Source organism: Littorina saxatilis, linkage group LG1, assembly GCF_037325665.1.
Source record: "Littorina saxatilis isolate snail1 linkage group LG1, US_GU_Lsax_2.0, whole genome shotgun sequence".
Classification (NCBI taxonomy): Eukaryota; Metazoa; Mollusca; class Gastropoda; order Littorinimorpha; family Littorinidae; genus Littorina; species Littorina saxatilis.
The window spans coordinates 8,230,792-8,255,791 of NC_090245.1; the positions used below are offsets into that span (position 1 = coordinate 8,230,792).

General features: G+C 43.8%; 2 protein-coding genes across 4 annotated transcripts in view; one reads left to right on the forward strand and one right to left on the reverse strand.

The window, feature by feature from the left end:
- Window positions 1–25,000, forward strand: part of LOC138960681 (pre-mRNA-splicing factor ATP-dependent RNA helicase PRP16-like) — a 69,357-nt gene that overhangs the window by 31,301 nt on the left and 13,056 nt on the right. The window lies entirely within an intron of this gene.
- LOC138960644 (leucine-rich repeat-containing protein let-4-like) overlaps window positions 10–25,000 on the reverse strand; it is a 25,060-nt gene continuing 69 nt past the window's right edge. Inside the window, exons 1-5 of one of the 3 annotated variants that reach the window (XM_070332413.1) lie at window positions 24,876–25,000; window positions 6,172–6,770; window positions 5,098–5,455; window positions 4,148–4,399; window positions 10–2,739 (exon numbers count right to left, since the gene is read on the reverse strand). The exon at window positions 24,876–25,000 is cut by the window's right edge and continues 69 nt beyond it. In XM_070332413.1, coding sequence (XP_070188514.1) covers window positions 1,603–2,739; window positions 4,148–4,399; window positions 5,098–5,455; window positions 6,172–6,719 — 2,295 coding nt within the window. In that variant the 5' untranslated portion in view covers window positions 6,720–6,770; window positions 24,876–25,000 and the 3' untranslated portion in view covers window positions 10–1,602. Of the gene's footprint in view, window positions 2,740–4,147; window positions 4,400–5,097; window positions 5,456–6,171; window positions 6,771–7,018; window positions 7,172–10,477; window positions 11,076–24,875 lie in introns of those variants that run through there. The other 2 variants (XM_070332414.1, XM_070332415.1) reach the window with 2 other exon arrangements.

Below are 25,000 nucleotides of genomic sequence, written 5' to 3' on the forward strand. Positions count from 1 at the left end.
GGGCCTGAATCCTCGATAGCTCATGGGTAGAGACTGTACACATTGTGGATCTCCTTTTTGCGACTCAAAAGTTCAGAACACTCTAATGTACAAAATATACATTTCTGGAGCAAACATACAACCATACCGCATTTAAACCAGCAACTACATACTTGAACACATGAATCTCCATGTAAAATCCATGAGTTTGGTTGTTTTCTGAATTCAGATCTGCCGTGCACAATCGTTTATCGCTAGCAAGATTCCAAGGAAAAGTAACTCTCATACTTTGTCTAGCGACACGAGTAGTTCCCCTTCCAGATTTCGGCTGCACCGACAAGACTGCAATCCGACGGTCAGTTTTCAACAATATTTCATTTTATAAACAGATCACACGCAATCAATTGCAAACATTTAATCAACTTAAAGAACATGCAGCGGTTTCATACACTATTTTGCCCCAGAAAACTAAACTTCATACAGTTTTTAACGTTGGAACACGGGTGTAAAACTTCGTCTGCTAGTCACATTCGAAGAAAGAACATTTCCTGAGCGATACCAAAACATGAACAGAACACACACTATCTGCCTTTACCGCCACAGCAGAATGACAACATAACTGTGTACTTGATTTTAGTTCAAAACATGGAAACTGACAAGAAGTGTTAACAAAATTGAATGATTTGCACGGAACTATACAACCGCGCATTAATCGATCGCCTGCGCAGGTAGACTGGTTGGGTGAATATGATTCGATCAAACTTTCGCACAAAAACTCCTCTTTTCTTTGAATAACTGAAGAAAGGAGGGATAAAGAGGTTACATACCTCGTCTCAGTGATTATCAAAAATAATGGTCTCAGTTCGCGGTCATGAAAAAGCTCGCTGAAGCTCGCATTTTTCATGATCCGCTAACTTCGACCATTATTTTTGATAATCACTGAGACTCGGCATGTAAACCTCTACATCTATACCACAATCCTTGGCGAGCCCTGACCTGGTCTACATACCACACACCACAGAAACCAGTCAACTGCGTGTACCCCTTCAAAAAACCCCACCACCCGTTTTCTTTGGATACACGCTTTAAGTACACACATGCCGACACAATGTTGATCATTGCTTCAATATGTTGAAGATGGTGCTTGAAAAATAACCAGGTGAAATGAGTATTTCGGTGTTTAGTCAAATGTTAAAGTTTCTACCACAGACATACACACGCACACACACACGCACGCACAGACAGACAAAGTTACGATCGCATAGGCTACACTTACGTGAGCCAAATATATGACATTTCTGGTTAACATGAGATTCCTTTTTAAAGCAAAGTTTGAAAACACTGTAATTATAACATCAGAAAGCTAAGGTTATAGTCAGTCACACGCACCCTGCTTATTATCATGGGTTTGTGTAAAACCCAGTACATTGTCAGTTCCAGAGCGGATCTGTACTGTCTTGTTGTAATGTTCATACAGAATCATGGTTTGTCATTGCTGAGATGTGTTCTCCGTTTCCCTCATTTTTGGCGTTTAAATGCAAAACAACAATGCACTTCCTCCGTTTGCCTCGGTAAAGTTAGTGAAATGATTGTGAGCATTGTTCACAGTTATGAGTGCCAGCATCAGAAATTAGTAGATTCGTGGGAAGCATTTTGACGTTTTTGTTCCTCACCACAGAGGAAACCAGGGTTGTCCACACCCTGAATTGTTGCAGGGATTGTCTCTGCCGCTCGTTTTGTGGGCTCACCATTGGATAGGGAGTTGAGTTTGGTCACACTGCCATCAGAGTCATGATCTTCTGCTTTGGTGGTCTTCTTTCCATCAGCTTCTTCCTCCATTTTGTCATTGCTCTCTGGTGATTGGACAACAGGGAGGGTTGTTGCAGGGATTGTCTCTGCTGCTCGTTTTGTGGGCTCACCATTGGATAGGGAGTTGAGTTTGGTCACACTGCCATCAGAGTCATGATCTTCTGCTTTGGTGGTCTTCTTTCCATCAGCTTCTTCCTCCATTTTGTCATTGCTCTCTGGTGATTGGACAACAGGGAGGGTGTCTTTTCTGTCTGACTGGACTAGGATGATGTCATCAACAGTAGCGACAGGTGTTCCGTTGTTTAGGACAGCTTGGGTCTTGCCCGTTTCGTCTTCAGTTGTGACTGACACCTTAGGAGCCTCGTGAAAGCTTTCTCTGGTCGTTTGGTTTTTGGTACCAACAGAGGACACAGACTCCTGGCAGTCCTGTTCAGCAGAGTCATCGTGGGCAATACAGGCAGACTTCAGTTTGGCAGAGCAGTCGACGTGAAATACGAACTTGCTGGTCTCCATCGGTTCTTTTTCAGCATCTTTCTCTGACACCACCACCTCCGCCTCCTCCACCTTGGAATAACTGGCCTTGCTGATGTAGTGGTCCTTGCAGAACACGTAGACCATGGCCACCACACAGGGGACCAGGAACACCACGCCGGCTAGAATCCCCACCACGATGTTCCCAGACTCGTCCTTGAAGCTGCGACACTCCTGGCGAATGACGGCCGTCTCGTACGCCAGCACATCCAGACAGACCATGAAGTGGACCTCCAGCTCCGAGGGCCGCATGACGTAGCTGCGCTTGTCTGCTGGGATGACGGGCGAGACCATGGGCGTGGCATCTTCAGGCATGTAGTTGAGGCGGAAACCGTCCACGACCACTTCGCCGTTCTCCTTGAAAGTCCACGAGGCCATGAGGGTGCCAGAGGAGTAAGCCACGTCCAGAGTCACCTGAATCTAGATGGGGAATCAGACAAAGAGTAGGGTTTGAGTTGAGCATCGTTGCTACAGAAGAAAGAGGTAGAAAGAGCACTTTCGAGTTTTTAAGTTGCCGTACGTTTGTTTGTTCGTTCATGGGCTGAAACCTCGCGCCCCCTAATTGGCGTAGAGGCGCGTCCCCCGGGTGGTGGATGGGGGAGCCTTCTCTACTAACTTCTGAGAGAAGGTCGCATCACTCTCGATGCCGTGAACCTAATTAGGATTTTTTTCTTGTTTCTTCTCTATTTCTGGCTCCCCAAAGTACTTTTACTTTCCTTTTTTCACCCATAAAATTCTTCACTTATTACCCTTGTTAAGTGGTTCTTGTATAGAATATAGTCAATGTTTGTAAAGATTTTAGTCAAGCAGTATGTAAGAAATGTTTAGTCCTTTGTACTGGAAACTTGCATTCTCCCAGTAAGGTCATATATTGTACTACGTTGCAAGCCCCTGGAGCAATTTTTTGATTAGTGCTTTTGTGAACAAGAAACACTTAACAAGTGGCTCTATCCCATCTCCCCCCTTTCCCCTATCCCATCTCCCCCCTTTCCCTCGTCGCGATATAACCTTCGTGGTTGAAAACGACGTTAAACACCAAATAAAGAAAGAAATGGGCTGAAACTCCCACGGCTTTTACATGTATGACCGTTTTTACCCCGCCATTTAGGCAGCCATACGCCGCTTTCGGAGGAAGCATGCTGGGTATTTTCGTGTTTCTTTAACCCACCGAACTCTGACATGGATTACAGGATCTTTTTCATGCGCACTTGGTCTTGTGCTTGCGTGTACACACGAGGGTGTTCGGACACCGAGGAGAGTCTGCACACAAAGTTGACTCTGAGAAATAAATCTCTCGCCGAATGTGGGGACGAACTCACGCTGACAGCGGCCAACTGGATACAAATCCAGCGCGCTACCGACTGAGCTACATCCCCGCCCCTGTGTTGCCGTACGTGAAACAGGAGAAAAATTGAGAATATAAGACACACAAAAAAGAAGAAGAAGAAAGGAAAAAACAGTAATAGTCTGGTCAAATGTGTGATGGCACATTTATATCATACAAAAATAAAATGTCACAAATAAAAAGATGAAGCACTGCAGGCCAAGGCAAGGCATGATCACCAAGGACAGCTTACAGATGTGTACCACACATTTGGAGACCCTGACTAGGAACAAGACCACAGAACACATCGCTTGGAGGTGCCAAATCAGCTATGACCAGAGGTAGAAGTCTAGTCTACAGAACAGTCCCTCCAGAAGAAAATCTCTCTCTCTCTCTCTGTTTTACTCTCTCTCCCCATCTCTTCCCCACCCCTCTCTCTAACCCCCCACCCCCTCTCTCTCTCTCTCTAACCCCCCCACCTCACTCTCTCTCTCTCCAACCCACCTTGCTAGATCCCTTCTGGTGATGCTCAGCGTGCTCCAGTGTGAGGCAGTGGTTGTCAGTGTCGCGGCACTGACTCAGCTCGGCCACCTTGCTCATGTGGGGGTCAGCAGTGCCCGTGGCGTTGGGACTGACCATTGCCTGGGTGGCGCTGAAGCACGTCCAGCTACCGTCCATGGAGTTGGGGTCTGCATTGTCGGCGGCATGGTGTTGATTCTGGTACCATTGCAGCAAGAGGTACAGCTGGCACGTGCACTGAAGTAAATGACACAAAGAGATGGATGAAGGGTTTCCAAAGCTACTTCACACTCAGAACTGATGTGTATTATTGGTTGAAGGTTTTTCTGGAGCTTATTAGCTTGTGTTTACCGGCACGGTTGGCCTAGTGGTAAGGCGTCCGCCCCGTGATCGGGAGGTCGTGGGTTCAAACCCCGGCCGGGTCATACCTAAGACTTTAAAATTGGCAATCTAGTGGCTGCTCCGCCTGGCGTCTGGCATTATATATTATGGGGTTAGTGCTAGGACTGGTTGGTCCAGTGTCAGAATAATGTGACTGGGTGAGACATGAAGCCTGTGCTGCGACTTCTGTCTTGTGTGTGGCGCACGTTATATGTCAAAGCAGCACCGCCCTGATATGGCCCTTCGTGGTCGGCTGGGCGTTAAGCAAACAAACAAACAAAAGCTTGTGTTTGTGTACAAGCGAACCCCCCTTTTAAGACCTCAAAAAAATAGGATAAATTAGGTCTTTACCGCCCTAACTTCGCAGTAACATAGTAAAAATAGAAACAGGTATGTGTTATCGGTAGCATTGTGTATATCAGGCGTTTCCTGGATCTGTAAATGGGAGTTTGAGCTGCGGTATTGGGCACTCTGGGGGTTGGGCGGGGATGTGATTGGTAAGATAGCTGTTTGGCTGGTCATCCAGCTGTCTCATCGAGCATCCAGAAACCTACCTGCAGATCATTCCCGCTTAGGCCGATGTAGCTGAGGTCAGCCAGGCTGGCCAGACGGCAGTGGTTGATGATGGTGAGGGCGCAGTCACTCAGGTCCAGGCTCCTGATATGCTGAGGGAACTGCAGAGTTTCCACATCATTCAGCGGCTTGTTGCGGGCCAGACTCAACACACGCAGATGCCCCAGGTGCTGGAGGGCGAAGGGCTGGACTCGCTGGAGGGCGTTGTTGGAGAGGTCGAGCGTAACGAGGCTGGGTTCTAGCTGGGTGAACATGGTGTTCGTGACCTCCTGCAGGTCGTTGTGGCTTAGGTCCAGGCTCGTCAGATGGTTCATGCTGGTGAACACCGTGCCGTCGATACTGGGAGAATTTGAAGTAAGGACATTTGATGAAATCTTTGATGATGGCTTATAATTAACGGTGCAACGGACTCCTGCGAAGCATGTTTGAATCATCGATGTTCAAAAATAATATTGTGTAGAGTACACTCATTTTTATGAAAAGTTTGTTTGAGAATACTCCAAGTGCAAAACAGGGGTTCCCAGGTCTGCTTAAAATGTTTTAGGGATAGGGACGAAATTTAGAGTAAATAAAAGCTATGGAAAGAAGTGGAGAGAATGCGTTGTCTGCATTGTCCTTGCTACAAAAAGAACTGCGTCTACCTAAACATGTACGAGGTTTTAACGCCTAGTGTAAAGTGACCTGAGGGGAGGAAAAAATGAAATGCCGTGACATATCCTAGAAAAACAATGATGACAAAAGATAACAGAGCGTGAAAATAAGTTCATTCACACACACACACACACACACACACACACACACACACAGACACACACACCCACACACACACACACACACACACACACACACACCCACACACCCACACACACACACACACACACACACACCCACACACACACCCACACACACACACACACACACACACCCACACACACACCCACACACACACACACACACACACACACACACCCACACACACACACACACACACACACACACACACACACACACACACACAGACACGGTCAAACAGAAGTGGGAACAGCAACACCAACCTGCTAATACCATTGCTGCTCAGGTTGAGCGTCGTCAGACGTAGCGTGATATCACCCTGCAGCGTCTGCTCATCGTCACCAAGAGACAAGCTCTCCAGGCTGTTCCCAGACAGATCAAGATCCTCCAGACCTGAGATGCCCGCAAGGATCTCCACAATCATGGAGTCCACCTTGTTATCAGACACATCCAGACTCTTCACTTCGCCCAGGGTCTTCACAGCTTCGGGAATCCTCGTTAAGTTGTTGCTCTTCAGTACCAACTTTTCGACTTGAAGGTATCTTCCAAAGAAGTCTTCAGGGAGGTCGTCCAGGTTGTTTCTAGAGAGGTCCAACGTGCCCAAAGTTATGGGTTCCGTTGAAGAGAGGTTTGTGAAGAGGGGAGCTGGAGGTTTGGTCTCAAAGGTGCACGTGATGGTCGGACTGGGAGAAGAGGTGTTGGACTGGATGCAACTGCAGTCATTGTTGGAGATGGCAGAGCAGGCGTTCTGAGAACTCGTGGGTGACACAGAGGTCAGTGTCAAGACGAAGAGGACTGCGATGAATTGCATCGTGTAGGGTACAATCTCTGTCGTTCTGTTAGCTTCACTGGTCCCGCAAACCTGAGCCAAGGATGAGAAAGACAGAAACATATGTGTATGGGGCCTAATATCAAAAACAGAAAGAAAGAAAAAGTCACACACCAAATCAGCCAGTATCTAAAAACTGAAAAATGCTTCGTAGTTTAAACCGGTTTCCCCATTTTAAGCAGAGAGAGAGGGAGGGAGACAATGACAGACAGGCAGACGGACAGACAGATGCGCTGTCTATTTTAGAACATTGCGAATAGCATCGTGTTTAAATGGCTTACTGCTGACGAGGGTAGGTAGTTCTACAGTCTCAGTGCGTCGGTCAGAACTCACAATTAGAATAAACTTCGATGTCGTGTCGCTGAATGCATGCACTGTTCAGCAAGTACAGTACATGGGACCGATGTCCACGATTTAACATACATGTGACTCATTGCATTTAGACGGGCTGGTTTTGTAAAATAGCTTTTCTGTCATTGGAGCGTAATTGTTGCGTCATTGTTTTGGATGAACATCTTTTGTCACCTTGATTGCGGAAGCGTCGCTTGATTGTTTCAAATCAGGACGTGAACGGGTGACTTGCCCTTGGCGTCAGATGTGTATAAAGACTGCCTAAAAAACACACGACAGCGATTGACCCCCAAAACCGACTCCGCTAATATTTTCGAATATTTTGTCTGTGATATTTTCAGAATGTGATGAAACAAGCGTGAACAAATTTAGATAAATCTACCGGACAGACTTTATGATACAGAATTTGGAATATGATGCAAAGGATCATATAAACGAGGGTTGGATAATTGAATGCGGTATCAATCAATTACAATGAAAGGACCTACTTTGTAAGTGGTGTAAATCCCTGGTTTACGTTTGTTGTAAAGGTGTGTTTTGAATTATTGTAACGTGTCCTTCCGATAGGCCTATGTCAGCTAGAATTCATAGCGTTGATCTGCTTGTGGAGTGATCCCCGTGTCATAGGTCTGAGATGATAAGCCGAACTGTTTTTATGGGAAGGAGCGTGCTATGAATACACCATGCTTAATCTTATGTTTTATCTTCATATGTCTTGGACGGTGTCATGTCTCTTTGTATTTTCAGGGCATTGTTTTTAAAAGACAATGAAGTGTTTGCTCTCTTTCTTATTCCTAAAATTTGACCGAGATTTCTTTTATTAGGAAAGCTGCTTATTCCATTTTCTACTTCTTATCTTCTAGTCTGCTTCAAATGGGGGCTTTGGTACAAATAAGGCAGAAAGGTGATACGAACAAGTTGAAGGTGTTTGTTTTTCTCTCATTTGTTGTCAGCAAGTATAATGAAACTCGATCCAGGCAATACGTGACCACACATCCCTTCTGTGCAAAGCGGTGTACTCCTCAGCGCATATTAGTGTGATGGTAAATGGTGGCATAATACAAGCGTAATGTTCGATGCGATCTGTACTCGACGTACGTTGCCCGTGGGCTATATAATTCGTGTACCTATAGGTATGACCATAAACAAAGAAAGAAAAGAAATGGGGCGTCAACATTCTCGAGTCCTTATCCGACGGTGGATGGTATCATAATTATGCAGGCGCATTTGTACGGTACGATGCGACCTGGGTGGAGACAGTGTACTCTACAGTCTCTGAACTGGACTCGAGCTGGCCTGTTGGGAATAGGGTCACTGAAAGGCATGACCAGAAAAGAGAGAGAGAGAGAGAGAGAGAGAGAGAGAGAGAGAGAGATGATGATGATGATGATGGAACTTTATTTTTCAAGGATAGAGGTTTAAGGCGACGCCTTTTCTTACAACCGGTCCTTACTTCTAATACAAATGTCTAATAAATGATAAACAAGTAAAGCAACATGAGAAATAAACAAATTAAACGAGAGAGAGAGAGAGAACGAACGAACGAACGAACTTTATTACTCAAGGATAGAGATTTTAGGCTCACGCCTAGTCTTACAATCTGTCCCTGCTAAACTAAGACATAAAAATAAAGACAATAAAAGGACAATTGTCATTCGCAACCATACAGTATTACTAATTACAACATTACCTATAGGAATACATAATGCATAATAGAACATTGAAATGTACATGTATGTCAATATAATACAAAGGAAAAGAAAAGTCGACACACACACACACACACACACACACACACACACACACATGCGCACACACACACAGACATAATTATACGCACGCACACACACATACACACACACACACACACACACACACTGACACACACACACATACACACACACACACACACACACACACAAACAGAGAGAGAGAGAGAGAGAGACAGACAGAGAGAGAGAGACAGAGAGAGAGACAGAGAGAGAGAGTGACAGAGAGAGACAGAGAGAGAGAGAGAGAGACAGAGAGAGAGAGGCAAAACGCGAAAGGGCGTTGAAGTTCCTGAGCCCTTAGCCACCGGACTCGGGCCTTGCCAGTTTAAATTTGACAATTTGGGCACTGAAAGGCATGATCTGAGATAGAAGAAGAAGACGAAGCAAAACACCAAGGGGATTGAAGTTCCCGAGCCTTTATCCGACAGTGGATGGTATTGGGTGCACATGTATGGGTTGGTGCGACCCAGACAGAGGAACTGTACTCTAAATTCTCTACAGTAAATCATCGCACTGTTGACAGACACTGTCTGGATTAATGGCAGTTTTTGACCTCATGGGCCTGGCCGGCCTTTGCGTTCGCGAACGTTCTGGGCTGAAGATACTCCAGATGTACATGCAGCACATAAGCATCATGCACGCGGTTGCATTTCAAGAAGGCTGTGTGTGGAGTAGACTTTCATGGCAGACATGAATAGTAGACATGCTCAACGTCAACTGTTTCGGGGAAATAGCTCAATCGTTAGCGGCGTGGGTTCGATCCCCACGTTCTGCGAGGGATTAATTTCCCAGAGTCAACCTTGTGCACTCTCCTCGGTGCCCGAACACCCCCGTGTGCACGATGATGCGCACGATAACAGTTCACAGCGAAAGTCTCAGGGCTTGGAAACATGGATACACGCATGCAGGAAAAAGAAGACAAAAATGGGAAGCGCCGTACTGTATGGCAGCTCACTTTCCCCAGAAAGCAACTTGAATTTCCAAGAGGGTAACCTCACAGGACCATACAAAATCGTATACTTATCGTTTCGTGTCGGCCCACACTAGGGGATGTATTTCCGAACAGTCAGCGCTCTCAGAGAGACACATATGAATATCTCGATCATTGACCATCCTGACAGTGAGTCGACTTGAAACGTATTTATACACTGCATTTAATTTAGGTACAGCGCAAGATACATGTACGAACAATCAGGGAAGAAACCCTTGAGATTGCCTTTACCACTTCCATCAAGAATGCTCAAACGTGTGTTATCATAGGTCATAGATCTTTTAATTATTGTGGTGACTCATTGTAACAAAGATTTTTGTCTGGTGGGTTAAGGGTGGAGATTTGTCCGATCTCCCAGGTGCAGATCAGCGAGTGCCTTATCCCCACTCGTGTGTACAAGCACAAGACCAAGTGCGCACGGAAAAGATCCTGTAATCCATGTCAGAGTTCGGTGGGTTATAAAAACACGAACATACCAAGCATGCATCCCCCGTAAGTGGTGTATGGCTGCCTAAATGGCGGGGTAAAAACGGTCATACACGTAAAAACCCACTCGTGCAAAAAACACGAGCGTACGTGGGAGTTTCAGTTAATGAACGCAGAAGAAGTTTTAAATTTTCACTTACGTGCACTTGTCAACGCTGCCAGGTAATAGAAATTCACAGTCTGCAGTCTCTTTTTTTGTCACATACAACAATAGGTTTGTCAGAAAACTCAGCTGGTCCAAAATCTGGTTTTCCCCACTTGCGGGAAAGACAAACACGAAACTGATCCAAGCCTCTGTTTTTCCGTCGCGAAGAAAGCTAACCTGTGTAGCCACGGAGTAGCGCTGGTCAGAGTGGCTTTTCACTGAACTTTAGCATGACTTCGATGATATTTCCGCGAGTGAAGAAATTGCGACTTGATCGGTCAGTTTCTGTTTGCAGTGCGATGAAGACCACAGTTTGCAGTGATTTTAGACCACAAAATTCTCTCAGGTTGAAATAGTTCTTCCTTTCCTTCCTTCTTTCTTTCTTTCTGGCTTTTTTTCTTCTTTTTTGTGTGTGTGTGTGCGTTTGACTTGTTACATTCTAAAGACTGGTAAGAAAGCAACAATCGGTTAAGCTGAACAGCCGAACGCTGTCGTCAGGTTCGATTTGTTTTGTTACTTAGTCAATGACAGCAGAGTCTTACTGCGACTGCAGCGTCGTGGACAGAAACGAAGCAAGGTAGAGATTCGAAAAAGACGAGAACACCTTTAGGGTGGGGTATGGAGAGGGGGGGGGGGGTGGGGGGTGGGGAGATGATAGTGGGGTTGTGAAACAGAGAAGATCGAAGTAAAGCCATAAAGCAGAATCAGAATTAGAGAGAGAGAATTAAACTGAAACGTAATAGACCTTTTCGGTATCTGAGCAGCTCTCGCGAGACACGCTCTTTGTTATGCTTTGAACATCGCGAGAACTTCGAACCTTCGCTTGTGCAGCTCGCACGAGATCGCTGTACCGCATGCTTTGCTATGCTCTGAAGCTTGCGAGAGATTACGAGAGCTTGGAATACCGATAGGGTCTATTTGCTTTATGCAGAGATTATACACAGAAGTGAGTGGCTTTACGGTATTATAGTAGAGCAAATTTTGCCAAATACGGAGTAATTTTGTCAGGAGACGTGGACGTTTTACACTCAATGCCTACTAGCGCGTTATCAACCTCATAATTGAGAATGAGAGAGAGAGAGAGAGAGAGAGAGAGAGAGAGAGAGAGAGAGAGAGAGAGAGAGAGAGGAGAGACAGAGAGAGAGAGAGAAGGCGAGCGAAGAAAAGTCGATGTTGGGGAGGGGGTATTAGTGAGGAAGGATGAGGGCTAGTGGCGGTAAAGTGAGAGGCGAGGAGTTGTTGACAGAAATGAGAGGCAGGGAGGTGTTGAATGCCAGGTGTTGTGCTGCCCCCCCATGCACAACATTGCGTGACGCTATGCCGGCAGGGAAACACCACGTCCTGTTGACTGATGCCACGCTGACAGCCTGCGCTTTGGTGTCAACCATGCGCTCTTGGCATCACACACACGCACGAACGAACGCACACACACACACACACACACACACACACACACAGGCAGGCACACCCCCACACACATTCACACTCAAACACACGCAGTCACGCACGCACACACACCAACATACATTCAATACACACACACACACACATGCGCGTGCGCTAACACACACATTCAACACACACACACACACACACACACACACACACACACACACACACGCGTGCGCGCGTAACACACACACACACACACACACACACACACACACACACACACGCACGCATGCACACACACTCGCTTGCTTGCACACACACATTCAACACACACACACACGATGCCTTCCACCACGCCTCCATTTTACTGTCTGTGTCTTTGGTTTTATGCGTGCTTATTTGTTTGCGTTTTTAATTACACGATTGTCTTTTTGTTTGAGTGATTGTGTTTCTTAGTAATTCCAGTGCCAGAAGGCAGGTGATACTGGAACCGTTATTTGTTTTATAAAAATTGTTTATTACTTTGTTAATGAATCATTTAATTTTTCATGTACAGTGGAACCCTCTTTTAAAAAAAGCCGAGGGGAAATTGTTTTTGCTTTCTTATATCTGAGGTCTTTCTTATCCGGAGACACCGGATATAAGAAATATTAAGGCAATTTCTTTCTCTTATCCGTGGGATTCTTTTTTCATCCTATTTTTGGGAAAAAACAATGAATGATATGCCTGCAGGCAGGCGCGTTAATGTGCATATATATATACAGTAATTATAAATGTTTATTTTTGTAATTTTATGTCGTTGGGTTTAGTATGTGCGTGCGAATTAATATGTGTATTTTCATGTGTTATCGAGAGATAGAGACAGAGAGTGAAAGAGCGATAGATAAGAATCGGTGTTTAAGGCCACGCCTTTTCTTACAACCTACTCTTACATTCAAAACAAAATTCTGATAAATGATAAAAAAAAGAGCAAACAAACAAACAAAAACAAAAAGCAAGCAACTTAAGAGGAAGTGCAATCCCTTTGGCACAGTCAACCAGCCAAGGCAGTGCATACCCCTAACGAAGGACACACACACACACACACACACACACACACACACACACACACACACACACACACACACACACACAACCACACACACACACACACACACACACACACACACACACACACACACAGCACTTTTTTCTACACTGCATGCAGCGTATATTAAGAACAGGCTAAGGTAGCGTTTGATCATAAATGGAAGAAAGATTATTTCTCGTTTTATTACTGTACCATGTTCAACTGAATAAAACCTTGTTTATTCCAAAGTGCAAAGAAAGGACACTCTTGGAGGTTGGGTTTGGTTTCTTCCATTGGTGCAAGATAGCGATTGTGTACGTGTGACAAGGACGGCCGTGTCAAACAAACAAATGAACAAACGAACGAACGGCCATGATGTCAATCCATTATGAACATGCTGCCATTACCACCACGTAGTCTTCTTCTTCTTCCGTTTTTACAACCACGGTCATGAATGTTGCATAACCTCTTACGTCTTCGCGTGGCTTTCAATAGAGCCCATTGTCACGATACATTTCTAAAACCTACGATGACATTTAAGGTGATAAATAATCTTCTCATCTGAAGTTTTCAACATTTCAACTCCCGTCGGAACTTTTAACCCCTTTCATTGGTAACTCGACTTTATCTTCTGGTAAGCCAACTGCACCAGAACAAAGAAGAAAATTATAAAGCGCATAGTGCTTTTAGTTATGCGCTATAGAAATCTCCTTAATATGTAACCGAGTGCCGTAACACTACGATCACCTCGGGAGGCGAAGTGCAATCCAACAGGATTGAAAACGTTAGGGCTAATTTCTTAGCCCTATAAAAACTGTCATGCAAACCCGAAGGTTTCCATGAACATACAGACAATCGGAAACCACCAGACCCCATCACAAACAGAATTCCACAATCCACCGGTGTTGACTTAAAGGCCAACAACTCGGGTGCAGAGTCTGCTGTGAAAGGAGCGGTAGCCTCCCCTGTCACAATCGCCCCCGTTTGAATGAACTCCGTCCCGAAGTTCCGAACCGGGGGACCACTGTCCATCCCAAGTTCGCAGAATGGGAACAGCACGAAAATGTTCAGTGGTCATATTATGCCATTACCTGAACATATCATGCCAAGTCCCATCCCTGCTCGCAAGCGCCAGATGTAACTGAGTGCCGTAACACTACGATCACCTCGGGAGGCGAAGTGCAATCAAACAGGATTGAAAATGTTAGGGCTAAAAGGAGGACAGGGGGTGGGGTTGAGATGATAATGCTCTGTGGAATTCGTTAAAATGAAAAGTAGTTAAGATGTTTCTTGGTAAGAATTATAAGTCTGTATTCTATATCTTGAATAACGGGTTTGTAAAAAGATTTTTTATTCAAAACGAGTTAAAAGGTAGAACCTTTCAGGATCACCAATAAAAGCAAATAGATGAGCAAGTAAGAGGAACACGAACAATAAATCTCAAAACTTTTTAAAAATAAAAGGATTAAGATGTAAGCCACGAAGGCCGTGGTAATAAAAAAAATATGTACAGTTTGGCGACTAGTGAGCCTAGGGTGAGGATATGTTGTCTAGAAGGTAGTCGCTAGAATCAGGAGGGATGGCGGGAGCCACTCGACCTCAAACTGAAACATGCTGATGTGATAATCTGGGCTTAGAGTTATACCCACAGCCCCATGTCCGAGACCCTGACCAGTCGGCACAGCAGCAAGCTGTGTGACCAGCCTAGAGAACTGCTACTGCGCAAATAATCCTGGGGACTCAGACCATGGAGCTGCGGTTAGTGCTAGGACTGGTTGGTCCGGTGTCAGAATAATGTGACTGGGTGAGACATGAAGCCTGTGCTGCGACTTCTGTCTTGTGTGTGGCGCACGTTATATGTCAAAGCAGCACCGCCCTGATATGGCCCTTCGTGGTCGGCTGGGCGTTAAGCAAACAAACAAACAAACGAATTTTACTGTAGAACTCGGTTACTGAGTAGCCGATGTTAGTGTTAGCTGGGCTAGATTCTGCCGCTTCTTTGGCAGCGACATCCGCCAGTTCATTTCCCCGGACCCCTACGTGAGAGGGGACCCAGACAAATGATACGGATGTGCCGGATGCGATTAACTGGTGACATGTAAAGAGGATTTCTCTTTGTAGCTCTGCCCGATTTGATGTGTTTCGATGCAGAGCTTGTAATGAAGAGCGCGAGTCAGAGCAGAAAACTACCGCACGCGGTGTGACTGGGAGGTCATTTATAAAAGTGCATGCCATGAGCAAGGCAAATAGCTCGGCTGAGAATATGGAGATGTCTTTATTAAGAGTATATTTCCTTGAGATTTTGAGATCTGGGATCACAAAGGCGCAGCCAACGCTGCCGTCTGCAAATTTGGATCCGTCAGTGAAGACTTTTAAATGCTCCGAGAATTTGTAGTTTAGGGTTTCTTTTGTAACAGTAGCTAGGTAGACGGGGTTATCTTTTTTGGTAGTATTATCTTCACTGTCATATATAATAGTAGGGGTTTCCTCAAGCCAGGGCGGGTAGGAGGGCGGGGGGACCCTGGCCAACTCACTGACCTTCACCCCGCTATCGGCTAGAATGCGGTTTACTGTGTTGGATAAGGGTAGCGTTTTGGCCAAGAGTTGAGTGCTATGTTTGGTGTTGGCCTCATAAGTTTGGTGCTGAGGAAAAAAGTCAGTCAGGACCTCGCAGGCAGAGTTCTCTACCGCGTGGGCTCTGACAGCATATTGAGCTGAACGGAGTTTTCTCATCTACAAGGGGCAGCCACCCACACTTGCTGTAGACTCGACTCTTACTCGCTTGTTGGGAGAGTCCCAGAGCTATCTTGAGCGCCCTGCACTCTATAATAGCCAGTTTTTCATGAGCGCCGGGCGCGCCGTACAAGAGGCGGGAGCGAATTAATGCCCGCACTACCTCTGTGACACACTTGCGTCCTCTGGCCCAGGATTGGGACGCCAGGTAGCGTATGATATGTAGATAGTTGGCCTTATTGATCAGATGTTCGATATGACTGGTCCAGTTAAGTCGAGTATCAATGATAACGCCGAGGAACTTAGCTTCTGAGCTCGGTTTGATAATATCACAACGTCAACCTATCTTAACACTACAGTTCCTGTACAGTTGTCTACGGGAGACAACAAGAACGACTGTTTTATTGGAAGCCGCTGGTGTAACATACAGACAATCGTAAACCCCCAGACCCCATCACAAACAGAATTCCACAATCCACCGGTGTTGACTTAAAGGCCAACAACTCGGGTGCAGAGTCTGCTGTGAAAGGAGCAGTAGCCTCCCCTGTCACAATAAATAAAAGAGAGGTATCAAATTCGCATGGAGAGATCAAATTCGCATTAATCTTTAGGCTCCTTCTAAAAATCAACAACATGTGAGTGCATTTTGCCTTAACGACCAGGTGTGTTGATTTCTTTCATTCGATCAATACTAGGTTGCATCATGGTTATTCATTGTTGCACCCAACAACCACTTCTCTTTGGGAAGTATGCGCCGCGCTGAAAATCGCCTTCGAAGAATTGACCCCGACGTAAAGAAACAGCTTTCAAAAGGCGTCGATTCATTGGTGAATATCATATCTACGCACCTATACTTCGTTGCATACAAACTAGGCAGATACGTTTGATGAGACCGTTTATTGTAAAATGACTTGAAAGGCCATCACCAACTTCGAGAAGTTTGCCAAGAACGGGCGCCGTGTCAACACCAGACCGACATCGAATAGTTCGTACTCGTGAAATCGAAAGTACACCTCACGTCCATGTTTTCCGCTTTTCGTCCGCTCTCAAGGGTGAATCACATTCTAGCGGCCTACACTTTGCCCAGTGCAACTGATGAGGCACAAAAGAGCCTTAAAATCCGTGAAATAGTACACAAAACTGTCCTTTTGGGCTTAACATTTCGAAGAACGAAACCTACGGCCGACTCAAAACTTTGAGTCTTGCGGCCTGCAATGTGTCCACTACTACTGATGAGGGACACAATAGCCTCAAAAACCGTGAAATAGTACACAAAACATTCTCTTTAGGCTCAAAGCAGACAGTTTTTGGAGGAAAACTGATCGATGTACACTGTCTCGATCGAACAGTGGGGATGGAAATGCAGAGGTGAAATAACAAGAATGAAGGCAGCATTTTGCTTTAAAGGCACAGTAAGCCTCCCGTAAACCATCACAGATACTGTCAGGCTTTTACACACAGTAAGCCTCCCGTAAACCATCACAGATACTGTCAGGCTTTTACACACAGTAAGCCTCCCGTAAACCATCACAGATACTGTCAGGCTTTTACACACAGTAAGCCTCCCGTAAACCATCACAGATACTGTCAGGCTTTTACACACAGTAAGCCTCCCGTAAACCATCACAGATACTGTCAGGCTTTTACACACAGTAAGCCTCCCGTAAACCATCACAGATACTGTCAGGCTTTTACACACAGTAAGCCTCCCGTAAACCATCACAGATACTGTCAGGCTTTTACACACAGTACAAACAACCTTTCATTTAAACACTCACCGCTTGAGAACATCCTAGGTGCCCTCCGTAAAGAGCGAGCAATTTTCAAAGAATTTATTTTTGCGTGGTTTATCTTACCCCTGAGCCATCGTGAACCCGTGTGATCCAGTTTCCCTTTTTGGCTCACGTAAGTGTAGCCTATGCGATCGTAACTTTGTCTGTCTGTGCGTGCGTGCGTATGTGCGTATGTGCGTATGTGCGTGCGTGCGTGCGTGCGTGTGTATGTCTGTGATAGAAACTTTAACATTTCCGAGTCTATGGATTACGTCAGTCTCGGTCAAAAGTGTTCGACGTGTGTGATAGAAACTATTTGAAGACGTCACATTATGACGTAAGAGGGTTAGACGTCACGCAAAGGAATTACTGAAAGTCTCGGTCATTGTTATTGTGAGCGGGCCGAGACTACTTGGCAGATCCAGGGTCTCGCTTTCTTGCACAGTTTCACCTATGCTTACTGTGTGTGTGTGTGTGTGTGTGTGTGTGTGTGTGTGTGTGTGTGTGTGTGTGTGTGTGTGTGTGTGTGTGTGTGTGTGTGTGTGTGTGTGTGTGTGTGTGTGTGTGTGTGTGTGTGTGTGTGTGTGTGTGTGTGTGTGTGTGTGTGTGTGTGTGTGTGTGTGTGTGTGTGTGTGTGTGTGTGTGTGTGTGTGTGTGTGTGTGTGTGTGTGTGTGTGTGTGTGTGTGTGTGTGTGTGTGTGTGTGTGTGTGTGTGTGTGTGTGTGTGTGTGTGTGTGTGTGTGTGTGTGTGTGTGTGTGTGTGTGTGTGTGTGTGTGTGTGTGTGTGTGTGTGTGTGTGTGTGTGTGTGTGTGTGTGTGTGTGTGTGTGTGTGTGTGTGTGTGTGTGTGTGTGTGTGTGTGTGTGTGTGTGTGTGTGTGTGTGTGTGTGTGTGTGTGTGTGTGTGTGTGTGTGTGTGTGTGTGTGTGTGTGTGTGTGTGTGTGTGTGTGTGTGTGTGTGTGTGTGTGTGTGTGTGTGTGTGTGTGTGTGTGTGTGTGTGTGTGTGTGTGTGTGTGTGTGTGTGTGTGTGTGTGTGTGTGTGTGTGTGTGTGTGTGTGTGTGTGTGTGTGTGTGTGTGTGTGTGTGTGTGTGTGTGTGTGTGTGTGTGTGTGTGTGTGTGTGTGTGTGTGTGTGTGTGTGTGTGTGTGTGTGTGTGTGTGTGTGTGTGTGTGTGTGTGTGTGTGTGTGTGACGGAGTGATTGAGTTTGTGTTACTGTTTGTCGATTTCTTACGTGAGCCTTGAAGGCTTCGCCTCTTGTTTACAATGCAGTCGTCACTTTGTATTTTGAATGCGGCTCGCTGTGAGCTTATCTGCAATAGCACGTTATTATGTACCTCTGACTATGCACGAAACAAACGGCTGTGGTTCACAAGAACTCTAGCGATGGCTTTTGACTGTTCAGAGGAACTGGCGACGTCATAAACCGTCGTCTGCTACGAGAACCACGACCTTGCGTGACCCTGCTTCCGGATCTGGATCTGGATCTGGATCTTTTACGTTGCAGGGCTTTTCTTTTTTCAAACTTTCAAAACTTCGAATTGTACTAATCTTTTCTTGATGAAAAAAGAATTCTTTTATGATTTAAGAATGTTTATGTAACAAGCTGTCAATTTATTATTTAGATTTTAAAAGTTAGGTCTAGCACCAAAACGCACCACGGTCCGATTTTCTGACAGACAATCCGCAAAATTAATTCTTTGAAAATTGCTCGCTCTTTACGTAGGGCACCTAGGATGTTCCCGTTTGGTGAGCGTTCAAATGGAAGGGTGTTTGTACTGTGTGTAAAAGCCTGACAGTATCTGTGATGGTTTACGGGAGGCTTAATGTGCCTTTAAGCGAACAGAAAGCAGTGCCTCTGATGGATGTTTTCTGCTCATTTCGACGTGTTTGCTCCAGTTTAAGTACTAACTTTAGCACAGTAAAAAGAAGACGTGCAACTCGCGGATTTTAGCTAGCGACATCAACAACAACCAAACATTTTACGAAATCGAATAAAATTAAATAATATGGGGAAACTCTGCGACAGCAACAACAACAACAACAACACAGAAACCGAACAAATTTACGAAATCGAATAAATATAACATGAAATGTGAGGGAAAACTCTGTGACAATTATAACAACACAGAAACCGAAAGTTCAATGTGTAATAAAAGTCTAATAAAATTAACATGAACACTGGAGGAAAACTCGAAGTGCAGGTCGCCGACGAGGTGATGCTCGCCAGTTATCGAACATCAATCAACGAGCATGCACTCGTTTTACCCAGTAAACAAGACAGTCCATGTGAGATTGATAGCTTTTAGCCCAATAAAATACACGAAGACAATGGAATGTAAACACTGACGGCAAACACTCAGCAATAATGGGAGCTACAAAGTGCTCTTCGGTGCAGTTCGTTGGCCTTGTTTGGAAGATGCATGGTGTGTTTGTGTGTGTGTGTGTGTGTGTGTGTGTGTGTGTGTGTGTGTGTGTGTGTGTGTGTGTGTGTGTGTGTGTGCTCTTTCGCTCGTAGTTCAATAGTTAAAAAAGCAACTTGTATAAATCTTGTACAACACAGCAAGCTATGTAGTATTCTCTACATGTCACCTTAGGAAGTGTCCGCCTCAAAGATTTTGCTTTTCTATCTATTTATGATTCTCTTCCTACCCCTTCTCTTCCTACTCTTCCTTCTCACGCTCTCTTCCATCTATCTTTATCAGTCTGTCTCTTTGTTTGTCCCTTTCTCTCTGTCTGTCTGGCTGCCTGTCTGTCTTGTTAGTCTCTTTTTCTCGGTTTCTGTCCCCCCCAACCCCTCCCTCTCTCTCTCTCTCTCTCTCTCTCTCTCTCTCTCTCTGTACCCTTGTTATTAAAGGAAGGTGATGGGAGAGGAGCGGGCGTATATCAGTGCATTCCATTGACTGTTTTGTTTCCTTTCGTAAGATCGCTTGCAGTTTTTCACGCCACGCCGGTCAAGCAAAAGACGTAAAATGAAAAAACCCAGGGACTCTCAGCAAAGACCTACCCGTTGGGAGTGTTCGTTAGAAACATTTGTGCCTGGGACAAGGACTTGTAAGAATCAGAATCAGAATCAGAATGTATTGTCATTAAAGCACAGAGCCTATTGACACATACAAGATACATAAGTACAGGAAAAACAGCAATACAACATAACATACATGTAATACAAAACCAAGTGGAAGTAAGTGACTACTTCGGTTGCTTAGCCAAGCGTGGCGATCAGATAACAGTGGACATTGTACCAGGTACAACAAATGACCTTCACATTTTAGTCACCGCTGGACCAGAAAATAGCAGAACAGTGCTGTGCCTTGTGTGACCGAATTTGGGCGGGTGTATTTTTTTGCTTTTATAGAACAATGATGAACATAAAAGAGCAGCCTTAACCATTGAAAGCTTCACGATTGGCTTTTCGCCTCAGCTGTTAGATGACATTCCTGGTATTCTTCGGAAAGACGGATTTGTTTCTTATATTTATTTCTGCGAGTGACCGCAATGGATGCGATGGAGTTAGAGCAAGGTACCCGGATGGTTTTCACCAAGCCTTGTTTCAAATTAATTTGTTTGTTTGGGTGTTTATCTATTATTTGTACTGCTGTGTACCGAGACGGACAGTTGGAGTTATTGAAAAGAGGGGTTATACTTGCAGATTTTGCTAAAGAAGGAAACGAAGGAGGAGAGTTGGTTTTAATCTTTCATTTCTCAGTCGCCTCGTTCTGCTTAGTTTCTGTTTTCTGTCCCTTTTGTACCGTCGAAGATAGCATTTAAAATACAACATTTTTTATATTTAGTCAAGTTTTGACTAAATATTTTAACATCGAGGGGGAATCGAAACGAGGGTCGTGGTGTATGTGCGTGCGTGCGTGTGTGTGTGTGTGTGTGTAGAGCGATTCAGACTAAACTACTGGACCGATCTTTATGAAATTTGACATGAGAGTTCCTGGGTATGAAATCCCCGAACGTTTTTTTCATTTTTTTGATAAATGTCTTTGATGACGTCATATCCGGCTTTTCGTGAAAGTTGAGGCGGCACTGTCACGCCCTCATTTTTCAACCAAATTGGTTGAAATTTTGGTCAAGTAATCTTCGACGAAGCCCGGGGTTCGGTATTGCATTTCAGCTTGGTGGCTTAAAAATTAATTAATGACTTTGGTCATTAAAAATCGGAAAATTGTAAAAAAAATAAAAATTTATAAAACGATCCAAATTTACGTTTATCTTATTCTCCATCATTTGCTGATTCCAAAAACATATAAATATGTTATATTCGGATTAAAAACAAGCTCTGAAAATTAAATATATAAAAATTATTATCAAAATTAAATTGTCCAAATCAATTTAAAAACACTTTCATCTTATTCCTTGTCGGTTCCTGATTCCAAAAACATATAGATATGATATGTTTGGATTAAAAACACGCTCAGAAAGTTAAAACAAAGAGAGGTACAGAAAAGCGTGCTATCCTTCTTAGCGCAACTACTACCCCGCTCTTCTTGTCAATTTCACTGCCTTTGCCGTGAGCGGTGGACTGACGATGCTACGAGTATACGGTCTTGCTGAAAAATGGCAGCTACTTGACTAAATATTGTATTTTCGCCTTACGCGACTTGTTTTTCCTTTCTTTCTTTTTTGCGATCTTAAACTTCCGAGGATAAAATAAAACAAACGGAGAAAGGAAAAGCAGAAGAAACAAGTCGCGTAAAGCAAAAATACAATATTTAGTCAAGTAGCTGTCGAACTCACAGAATGAAACTGAACGCAACGCAACGCAGCAAGACCGTATACTCGTAGCATCGTCACTCCACCGCCCGTGGCAAAAGCAGTGCCCGTGGAATTGACAAGAAGAGCGGGGTATTCGTTGCGCTGAGAAGGATAGCACGCTTTTCTGTACCTCTCTTCGTTTTAACTTTCTGAGCGTGTTTTTAATCCAAACATATTATATCTATATGTTTTTGGAATCAGGAACCAACAAGGAATAAGATGAAAGTGTTTTTAAATTGATTTCGAAAAAAAAAATTGATAATAATTTTTATATATTTAATTTTCAGAGCTTGTTTTTAATCCGAATATAACATATTTATATGTTTTTGGAATCAGCAAATGATGGAGAATAAGATAAACGTAAATTTGGATCGTTTTATAAATTTTTATTTTTTTTTACAATTTTCCGATTTTTAATGACCAAAGTCATTAATTAATTTTTAAGCCACCAAGCTGAAATGCAATACCGAACCCCGGGCTTCGTCGAAGATTACTTGACCAAAATTTCAACCAATTTGGTTGAAAAATGAGGGCGTGACAGTGCCGCCTCAACTTTCACGAAAAGCCGGATATGACGTCATCAAAGACATTTATCAAAAAAATGAAAAAAACGTTCGGGGATTTCATACCCAGGAACTCTCATGTCAAATTTCATAAAGATCGGTCCAGTAGTTTAGTCTGAATCGCTCTACACACACACACACAGACACACAGACACACGCACATACACCACGACCCTCGTTTCGATTCCCCCTCGATGTTAAAATATTTAGTCAAAACTTGACTAAATATAAAAACAACAGTACTAGTAGTAATTTCACAATTTGCTGACATTTGAAAGAAGAACAAGTCGCGTAAGGCGAAATTACTACATTTAGTCAAGCTGTGGAACTCACAGAATGAAACTGAACGCACTGCATTTTTTCACAATGACCGTAGTCCGCTGCTTGTGCAAAAGGCAGTGAAAGTGACGAGCCTGTTCAGCGCGGTAGCGGTTGCGCTGTGCTGCATAGCACGCTTTACTGTACCTCTCTTCGTTTTAACTTTCTGAGCGTGTTTTTAATCCAAACATATCATATCTATATGTTTTTGGAATCAGGAACCGACAAGGAATAAGATGAAATAGTTTTTAGAACGATTTCGGAAATTTAATTTTAATCATAATTTTTATATTTTTAATTTTCAGAGCTTGTTTTTAATCCGAATATAACATATTTATATGTTTTTGGGATTAAAACATGATGAAGAATAAAATAAAAGTAATGTTGGATCGTTTTATAAAAAAATAATTTTAATTACAATTTTCAGATTTTTAATGACCAAAGTCATTAATTAATTTTTAAGCCTCCATGCTGAAATGCAATACCGAAGTCCGGCCTTCGTCGAAGATTGCTTGGCCAAAATTTCAATCAATTTTATTGAAAAATGAAGGTGTGACAGTGCCGCCTCAACTTTTACAAAAAGCCGGATATGACGTCATAAAAGACATTCATCGAAAAAGGGAAAAAAAGGTCTGGGGATTTCATACCCAGCAACTCTCATGTAAAATTTAATAACGATCGATCCAGTAGTTTAGTCTGAATCGCTCTACACACACACACGCACAGACACACACACATAATAGATCCCTGCGCCTTGAGTCCGAGTCTGGAGATACGCGCGCGATATAAGACTTCATATACATATATAAACACACGCACACAAACACACACACATACACCACGACCCTCGTCTCGATTGCCCCTCTATGTTAAAACATTTAGTCAAAACTTGACTAAATGTAAACAAGTCGCGTAAGGCGAAAATACAATATTTAGTCAAGTAGCTGTCGAACTCACAGAATGAAACTGAACGCAATGTCATTTTTCAGCAAGACCGTATACTCGTAGCATCGTCAGTCCACCGCTCACGGCAAAGACAGTGAAATTGACAAGAAGAGCGGGGTAGTAGTTGCGCTAAGAAGGATAACACGCTTTTCTGTACCTCTCTTTGTTTGAACTTTCTGAGCGTGTTTTTAATCCAAACATATCATATCTATATGTTTTTGGAATCAGGAACCGACAAGGAATAAGATGAAAGTGTTTTTAAATTGATTTGGACAATTTAATTTTGATAATAATTTTTATATATTTAATTTTCAGAGCTTGTTTTTAATCCGAATATAACATATTTATATGTTTTTGGAATCAGCAAATGATGGAGAATAAGATAAACGTAAATTTGGATCGTTTTATAAATTTTTATTTTTTTTTACAATTTTCAGATTTTTAATGACCAAAGTCATTAATTAATTTTTAAGCCACCAAGCTGAAATGCAATACCGAAGTCCGGGCTTCGTCGAAAATTACTTGACCAAAATTTCAACCAATTTGGTTGAAAAATGAGGGCGTGACAGTGCCGCCTCAACTTTCACGAAAAGCCGGATATGACGTCATCAAAGACATTTATCAAAAAAATGAAAAAAACGTTCGGGGATTTCATACCCAGGAACTCTCATGTCAAATTTCATAAAGATCGGTCCAGTAGTTTAGTCTGAATCGCTCTACACACACACACAGACAGACAGACAGACAGACACACGCACATACACCACGACCCTCGTTTCGATTCCCCCTCGATGTTAAAATATTTAGTCAAAACTTGACTAAATATAAAAAGATACTTACCAGAATTCACAGTTGATGTTGATTTTTGCCGTCCAAAACCAGGCGTGTTTTCTGTTTTTAGTCGGAGAGTTGGTGGCGAATCCAAACCCAAACTCCGGCTGTGTTTCTCGTGTTTTTGTGTGTGT